The following is an 8,530-nucleotide window of genomic DNA, read 5'->3' as shown; positions in this document are numbered from 1 at the left end:
GGCAACAACTCTACTCAATGCTGTTTTGGGATGAAAGCAACTCTTGGCAGGGAGTCAAAGAAAACTACTGAAAATTACAAGACTTGAATTAGTCAGTTTACTGACAGAGGAACAACCATCATCACAAATGATGTCAAAATTTGGTAAGAACATCAATCAATGACAAACCCACCTAAAGACTTATGTGCCACATTTTTGTTTTAGCAACATCTTGATGTGATCTGTGATCTATTAGATAGATCACAGATTACAGCAATAACTAGAAATAGCATTAGAAATAGATAGAAATAGCACTATATAAATAAAGTAATATTAGTATCATTACTGAACAGATGCGTGGACACCTGGAAAGAGCCTGCACATGAAGCAAGTGAAAATAACAGAAATCAATGAAAGTTGGGAGCATTTTTGCTTATCACTTCAACTGAACTGTCAGTTACCCCCACTAAATTTGAGGAGGCAAGTCAAAATTTCAACACCCCAAAAGAAGATCAAATTGTTGATCAAATGCACTTCGGAAGTAACCCAATCTTTCTTTAACCCCTCAAGAAAAGTTAAATTTTCAACACCTAGAAAATATCTTGAAAAGATCAGACAATGTTGATGGAGCAGCCCTCTCAGAAATGGAGTTTGTAGCCTCTTTAGAAACTGGGACAGCAGGTGAAATGGCCACTAAAATATGCACCCCCCTCCCCCCCTCCACCGAAAAATGTGAATAATCAAATACCGCATTAAGGTAGATAAAACCACTCAACACAACTATTTAAACATTGAACATTGCATTTATAAAGTCATATAAATAACATCAGTGTCCCTGATCGATACTGCAAAGATAAACGGAATTTTCCCTCACTTATGTCCTCTGAAATGTTCAGACAAACCGTGAGATGTTCAAACAAAGTGCTCGGTTAACTGAATTGACAAATTATCCACAATTCAAGCAAAAGAAAAACAAAAAGCTTATTTTCTTATAGTTTATCTGTAACTCGATATTGAAATTCATAGCGTGCGAACGCTAGTTCTTAAAATGTCTTGCATTAAGTCTTAATTATTTACTGTCTCAGGCTGTACAAGTCGATAGCAATGAAATAGCAATGAAGGTCTTTCCCTTGTGTTTGCGAACTCAACGGCCGGGTTGGGAAACTTATGAACTTAAGTTTCAATCCGAATTCTAGTGGGCGGCCTTGCTTCCTTTCTCAGATTTTTTAGGTAACAACACAGCCTGAATGTTTGGCAGTACGCCTCCCTGAGCAATTGTGACACCAGCCAACAACTTGTTCAGTTCCTCGTCGTTTCGAACAGCCAGCTGAAGATGACGGGGAATGATTCTTGACTTCTTGTTGTCTCTAGCAGCATTCCCAGCCAGTTCTAGTATTTCTGCCGACAGGTATTCTAATACGGCGGCCATGTAAACGGGAGCTCCAGCGCCAACTCGTTCTGCGTAATTTCCCTTTCGTAGCAAACGGTGAATTCTGCCGACGGGAAACTGCAAACCAGCTCTTGAAGAACGTGTTTTCGACTTACTTCCCTTCGCTTTGCCTTTACCGCGTCCAGACATGTCTAGTTTGCTTTATTTTCACTCTGACACGTACACGATGGAGTAAGACGTAAGACAGTCGAAAGTACGAACTTCTGGTGATATGATGAATATTTCATCTATGTTTATATCGAAGGATCGACTGCTACGATTTCTATCCAATCAAATCACGCGAAGTAAAGGGAAGTCAAAAGGGCAACATCGCTTCTTGTTTCCTCAGAGGTCCGTAGGTTAAAACAACCAATCACATTGCAGAATTTTCGATCCTGGGACATGTCGATCTCGGGGCAACGAAATATAAATAACAGAACGGTTGCCATTGCCGTGTTTCTATGAATAATAACTACTGCATTTAGTCGATAGTTCTGGGCATATTCACCGACGAGGGAAATTTATTCAAATGCCTCCAAAAGGGAGCGGTAAAAAAAGCGAGAAGAGCCCAGGGAAAAAACCAGCTCTTCCAGGCGAGAAGAAAGTCAGACACAAGAAGCGACGAGAGAGCTACGCGACATACATTTACAAAGTCCTCAAACAAGTTCACCCAGACACTGGTATATCGACCAAAGCTATGAGCATCATGAACTCGTTTGTAAATGATATTTTTGAGAGAATAGCAGCGGAAGCCTCTCGTCTGGCTCACTACAATAAAAAGTCGACCATTTCTTCACGTGAAATCCAAACAGCTGTTCGCTTGTTGTTACCCGGCGAGTTGGCCAAGCATGCTGTCAGTGAGGGGACAAAAGCCGTCACAAAATACACCAGCAGCAAGTAAACGAACCGTGTCAATTTCGCTTGGTAGATGTTCTCTTAGATATAAAAGTTTCTGTCGGAACTTTGCCTTCGGCAAGTAAGTTGAAGTACGTTCGGGTCTCAGTCATGGGAAGCGGCAAGCGCTAGAAGCGTTGCGTGACATACAATTATTTGTAATGCAGTTCAAAAACAGTTGTATGAAATAGGACCTCAGTTTTACTTATTTGCGAGCGATGTTTTTGGTATGTTTTTTTTTTGTTTGTGGTTGTGTCATAACTGCAACTTGAACAACATTGTTTTGTTGTTAACATGTCCCCCACTCGTACTCGTAGATGGGGTGTGATTGCTTTAATTTTGTATAAATTTGCTGTGCCTCGAAAGTTAGACGGCATGTTATAAAATAAATCTTCAGAAATGATCATTTGATCTGCAATAAACAAATTGGGCGGGCAATGAAGAAAAAGCTTTCGTTTCGTGAGGCCCCACTAAGGCTCCGTTAAGGGGGTCTAAGTATTCCAAAACCCCTTAATTTTTGGCCTGAATATCTCATATCCCATTACACGTAATTCAAGATGCAGAAATTGGGCGTTTTTCCCGCTGAATAATCCCGCTTTATCTGACCAAGATATCCCATATTCCATTAATTTTTCCTTAAAATATCCTGTATCTCGTTATATTTTCCCTAAATATCCTGTGTCTCATACCCCTAATATGACCTCGTGTTTCCATCTCTAAAACTTGGGTGACGAAGTTGTTTTACATGTAACTCTACTTACTATTTTGGTAAGTTATGAAAATTGTCTGATAAATCTTCAAAATAGATTTCAGGAGGAAGTATCAGACATTAACATTGTACCGAAGGCTTGCCTCAAAAATGTGGAACGTCTAAAAAGGTTCAAAATACAATCACATGCAATGTTACGTGCATGGCGACTGTACCGTCCACCTCTCGACATGCGATGTAACCTGGCCTACGTCAAAAATGTAAGCACAACTGAGACTCTACTTTTAGTCGTGAAAGATGGATTTATTTGACATGAAACTAAGGTTGGGAGTAACAAGAAAACACTGTGAGAGGTAAAGTGACTATTTTGAATGCTTCTATCTTTCGAATATTAACTGAGCGGTAGCGGCGTAATTCTACCGGAAGTCCCCATTGAGAGCCGATCGACTAGACCAAAAATCGTTCGAATTACCCCGTAAATTAGGAAACATACAAAGTCCACAATCTTCTTCATTCATTTGAGGTCAGTAATTGTCATTTATTTGTCATTTGTTCCGCTAATAACCGAAAAGAATCGCCAGTATCACAGTAAAACGGTCTTTCAGTCGTTCACGTATCATGTCGAAAGATGTCGCCTATGCACGTAACACTGAAAGCGGGTGTAGTACTCAAAGAATCACCGCCTACGATTACTTGAAAAAAAGCGCCGCCCCTGAGTACGCCGCCTTTACTGCATCTCTGTTAAAATGTAGAGCATGCGTATTCTTTCGGCACCGCTCTGCCTGTCAATATCTTTACTTTTGGGCAACCTCAAGTTCTCTGGCCCGCACAACCATTGCTTGGCTAGATGATATTATGACTTGACCAGGCCGGAGCCTGGGTCATGGGCTCCTGACTTGACTCGAACTACGCTGAGCAGGATTAGAGGGACGGAAAAGCTTGAGTGGGGCCTAGAGAATAGTTTTCTGATGCCCCTGCCCAGTGCTATTTCAGCTTGCGTATAGACTAGTATGAAAAGAAGACAAATCACCCGTGAGCCAGGCGAGCGTTGAAAAACCGATAAGAGTATGAGATCTAACATGCAATTGCAAAGGCAAGATTTCTATTTGAGAAGAAAACCAAGTGTAGTCTAGGCCACAATTGGGTCAAAAAAAAAAAAATGTTTGAACACCTCAGGGAGTTGTCTTTCACTTTTTAACAAAGAATACGATCGAAACCGTACACAAAGTTTTGTATCGACTGCCCCATAAAGGCGTCAGCTGGTATTCAAGTAAACTTCGTGATCAGTGGAAAAGTCAGTGCTTAACTGAAAAAGAAAATAAAAAAAAGATCAAGTACCTGAGACGAATGCTGAACTGACCCAAACTGGAGATTCGCATGTGTTCTCCTGTTAATAGCCTGCCACTAATCCGCCTGTTCTGCAGGCTATCTGCCAAAGGTTGGCTTCTATATAAACCGCTACGATCGCTACAGGAACCTTTCTCATAGCGATCGATCATGACGATGATATGTAAGCCATATCAATGCAAAAAGTATATTAAAGGATTCCGGCGATATCAAAATTTTACCCTAGCGCTTTTCTGAACGGAAGTATTAAAGACTGTCGAAATGAAATCTGTGACATGTCTTCAGCTTTTCAGGTGACTTTTGTTTTAGCCTTCTTGCTGGTGGAAAAATTATGGTAATGTTAGTGTAAAACATATTTTGTAGGGTGACCGTATTTGCTAAGCAGCAGCGGCTAATTGTCCTATTCATGTATATTGTGTTGCTAATTGTAAGTCTCGTCAATGCTTCATGACTTTTTCAAAAGTAGAAATTTCTACGCTGTATAACTCGCTTTATAAATCTCAAAATGACGAACTAAAACCTTGATCCCAGGTTCTTCTATATTTGGAAAAAGGGTTTCACATGGCTTGTACCTGTTGCGAAAATAAAGCGCTTCGATTTGAATCGGCTTTTCGCCCTCACAACACGTGGACGGACCTTCGTCAAACCGCCTTCAGTTGAAGAAACTATTTTGCTACACTAGCCAATAGGAGCACGCTACCAGGAGCCTTATCCAATCAGCGATGAATAATGAATGAGAGTCATCAGCCGTTCTATTCATTGACGGCACGGCCAAACACAATACATTCACCGTCCAATAGTATTTTACCCTTCAATGGTGCACCTACACCTGTTCGCGAAACTGTCAATTCGCATAGCAAATAAGTTGCCACTGTGAATTTTCGATCGTTTTGATAATTTTCCTCTGGGCTGAACCATAACCAACCGGGGAAATAGAAAATGTCGAAGAGGAAACTCGACGAAGAAGATTCGCTGAGTACAGCTAGTTCTGACAGCGCCGACAGCTTGGGAAACGTAGAAGACTATCAGAGGGCCAAACGAAATCGACGAGTCCGGTTTAGCGAGAGGACGGTGTTCCACTTTCCTCGTACCCAAGGTTATACGTGTGTGCCTTCAAACGGAGGAACAACGCTTGGCATGAAACATAAACACGCTTTCGTCGAAAGAACGCTTATATCGGACGAAGATCTAAGCGAAAGCGACACCGAGGATTCTTACGATAGCGCTGACAGCGAAGACAGCCATTGCTTCATGCCAATTCCACAAAAAGATCGCAAGGACATTTTGAAAGCGGCCGGCGTTAAGAAAATCAACAAACAAGAAGCAATTGAGTGTATGCAAATTAGATATTCGCGACAAATTTGCGGATGTTCTTGCAAGGAGTTCTGCGAGCCGGAATCATGTAGCTGTCAACTGAATGGAATAAACTGTCAAGTTGATCGAGATAGTTTTCCCTGTGGCTGTACTCGCCAAGGATGTCAAAACCCAAACGGACGCCACGAATACGACCCGATTACCGTACGCCGTCATTTCATTGAAACATTGTTGAAATTACGAGGAGAGAAATATCTATGGCATGAAAATACAGCCGATCAAGAACATTCGCCCGATCTGCAGGATCCTGACCAGGTTATAAGCTTTACCACAATTTCATAGCGCGCGGAGCATTTGTGAAGTTTACTCCCTACCTCTAGACAGACGATAACAGGATCGACTGTTAGTGCTGTGTTAGCGGTAATTCACTGTGTTGTACAGTGAAAACAGAATTACGAAAAGACTTAAAGCGTGCAGAAGTAGTGGTTTATTGAAATATTGTGATTTATAATTATAAAACCAAACGTGTGCAAATCTGGCGAAGAATAAAACTTATATATATTTTGTATTGCAAGTGGAATCACTAAACCTTTGTGTTGCACTTCTCGCACATCGGCGACGCTGTTTTGAAGTAACTGCGTTTGGTAAGACGACAAAAAAAGCACCTTATGTGTAGCATTTATGAACAACAGTGTCGCTTTTTTACTTAAGTGTAAATGAATTCTACGGCGGCCGAAAACTCGAAGTCGATCGTGAAAATTGACCGGCGTCGAAGCAGTCATTGCCGATATTAAGCGTAGTCGCGAGTTTAATTTATCATCTTTATTTGTACGGAGTATGTTGTGCTACAAAGCCAGAAATATTCTTTACATGATCTATAATTTGTTCAATTAACTATATTGCCGCGGTAGAAATTTCGGACCAATATTCAAACTTACGGTGATTTTTATGACACGCGACCTGTTAAAGTCGCTATGAATGATCTTGTGATAGTAATAATTGCTTCACGGTGACTTTTACTTTACCACAGGACGCTTTTTTAATGTATCAAGGACTCGATTTCGAGACTGATTTCAAATCGAAACAACATCAATCACTTCGCATTTTTCTAAAAAAAACCGTGTTTTGGTGTTATAAATGTTTGACCAGGACTCCCGTTGGCTAAAACAATAAGAATGAACGTGTGCAAAACAGTAAAATGCAAATGAACATATGATTCTGAATATGAAAGGAAACAAAATACATATTAAGGCAGCGTGAATTTCCGGTCGCCGCCTGAGATCTAAGGGAGGTCAAAGAATTTGCAGTCCAGGAGCCTTACAATAACTAGACAACGAGTTGCTTCTAGATATTAGCTAAGAAGGATATTTGTTAAAAGTTTCAAATTAACCACAGAGTCGATAGAGTTTCTCTCGGTTACATTTTGCGCCTCGAGCAGCTCTTACGCTTCGCTGGTGCTGTCCAAACTTCCCGGGTGCATCCATAACTCGATATACGCACGCTAAGCACGAACCAATTCTTCATTAGCCGCCCAACATGCGGACTGTTATCAAATAAAATTCGTTATTTTAGTGTTTCGTAATTCTGGTCAGAGTTCAATGATATCTTCGTCAAATTGTATGTGTAGTTGTACTTGCGGACTTTGCAACCTTGACCGTCTTTGTCATACGAACGATACAGATTATTTCTCAACAATGCCCAGTATAGCGACAACTTCCTTTGTTTCACCAAAATGTCGAGACTACCACCAAGATTTGATTTGTCTAGGTCAATAGTGAAATGCAAACAGAAGATTCTGTTCAGCCATGTTAAGGACATTCAAAACTTTGAATTACTCTCTATTTCTCTTCATTTGGCTGAGTAACGCAAAGGTAACCTCATTAGAGGTGGTGTAGTCGTGTTCCGATGAACACAATAGATAAGTAAAGAGCGTGGATGGGTAATGCCTCGTCCACACTACGCTGGAAGAGTTTGAAATCGGAGGTTCCGCCCTGAAAACGCATCAAATGTTTTTCATCCACACTACGCTGGAGGAATTTGAAAACGCAACAATCACCAGTCATTTTGGATTTGTGTTTGAGGAAAACTCGTTCAGTGAACTCAACGTCTTGTTCGTCATTTCCGCCACTTCTTTTAGTTTCGAAATATATGTCACGACATCCACCATTATATAATATTGTAAATTCATTTTTATCAAGTAATTTAGTAACATCTAAACCTGAAGAAGGCTGGTCTTCCCAGCTGAAATATTGTTTTAAATATAGATATGCGACGTTGTGTCAGCCTTGCAGTAGCCTTTGACTTCTCATCGTTTTACTTTGATTAGATCTCCTGTGAGATCCAACTTTTGGCAGGATCTTCGTTCATGGCTTTGCAGTTTATTAAGTGTGTTTTCAAAACTTTTTCTATCCACACGAGAACAAAAAGCCGGCGTTTTAAAATTCTTCCGATTTGAAGAACGTTTTTTGAAAAGCTCCATTTTCGTGACGGATTAGTGTGGACGGTAGGCCTAATCGTAGAAATAAAGCTGCGTTTTTAAATTCCTTCGGCGCAGTGTAGACGGGGCCTGAGGAACTCCTTCCGTTAACCACACCTTGTAAGGAATGTCTTTCAGTTGCCATGGAGTGTGTAAGCAGCCTGTCCAAAAATGCGCTCACCCCGCAGAAAACCCTTCTATATAAAAATAATACAGTACACAAATCGAAATTTATTTAAACGCCTTTATTTAAATTATGTACCACGTTTTTAAATTATTTTTTCGCTGCAAAATCGTGACTGTTATTAATTGCTACGTGATTATTTAAACCTACATTCTCTACTAAATTGTGCCTTTACAATCACTACCCTTATGACTATAA

The 8,530-nt window shown here is 40.5% G+C and overlaps 3 protein-coding genes and 1 pseudogene across 4 annotated transcripts in view; 2 read left to right on the top strand and 2 right to left on the bottom strand.

Moving 5' to 3' along the window:
* Window positions 1-762: 762 nt before the first annotated feature.
* On the bottom strand, window positions 763-1,663 carry LOC110068294 (histone H2A pseudogene; annotated as a pseudogene). Its single transcript, XR_016209644.1, has one exon. The product of XR_016209644.1 is annotated as a histone H2A pseudogene (transcript).
* Window positions 1,664-1,812: 149 nt separating this feature from the next.
* LOC110068311 (histone H2B.1-like) lies at window positions 1,813-2,708 on the top strand. Its single transcript, XM_020775690.2, has one exon. The coding sequence runs from the start codon at window positions 1,938-1,940 to the stop codon at window positions 2,307-2,309; it is 372 nt and encodes a 123-aa protein (XP_020631349.1). The 5' UTR covers window positions 1,813-1,937; the 3' UTR covers window positions 2,310-2,708.
* A 2,424-nt stretch (window positions 2,709-5,132) lies between these two features.
* On the top strand, window positions 5,133-6,246 carry LOC110068293 (cysteine/serine-rich nuclear protein 3-like). Its single transcript, XM_089297593.1, has one exon. The coding sequence runs from the start codon at window positions 5,298-5,300 to the stop codon at window positions 6,012-6,014; it is 717 nt and encodes a 238-aa protein (XP_089153719.1). The 5' UTR covers window positions 5,133-5,297; the 3' UTR covers window positions 6,015-6,246.
* Window positions 6,247-8,374: 2,128 nt separating this feature from the next.
* LOC110068257 (microfibril-associated glycoprotein 4-like) overlaps window positions 8,375-8,530 on the bottom strand; it is a 7,899-nt gene continuing 7,743 nt past the window's right edge. The window contains exon 5 of the mRNA XM_089298633.1: window positions 8,375-8,530. This exon is cut by the window's right edge and continues 1,327 nt beyond it. The gene's annotated coding sequence lies outside the window, so the exon portion shown is untranslated.

Source organism: Orbicella faveolata, unplaced genomic scaffold (genome assembly GCF_042242905.1).
Source record: "Orbicella faveolata isolate gen_17 unplaced genomic scaffold, um_ofav_v1 contig_3, whole genome shotgun sequence".
In the NCBI taxonomy this organism is placed as follows: Eukaryota; Metazoa; Cnidaria; class Anthozoa; order Scleractinia; family Merulinidae; genus Orbicella; species Orbicella faveolata.
This window is presented reverse-complemented; position numbering and strand designations above follow the sequence as displayed.

Excerpts from the sequence above, each read along its gene's own strand:
- LOC110068293 (XM_089297593.1), top strand. The coding sequence starts at position 5,298 with ATGTCGAAGAGGAAACTCGACGAAGAAGATTCGCTGAGTACAGCTAGT.
- LOC110068311 (XM_020775690.2), top strand. The coding sequence starts at position 1,938 with ATGCCTCCAAAAGGGAGCGGTAAAAAAAGCGAGAAGAGCCCAGGGAAA.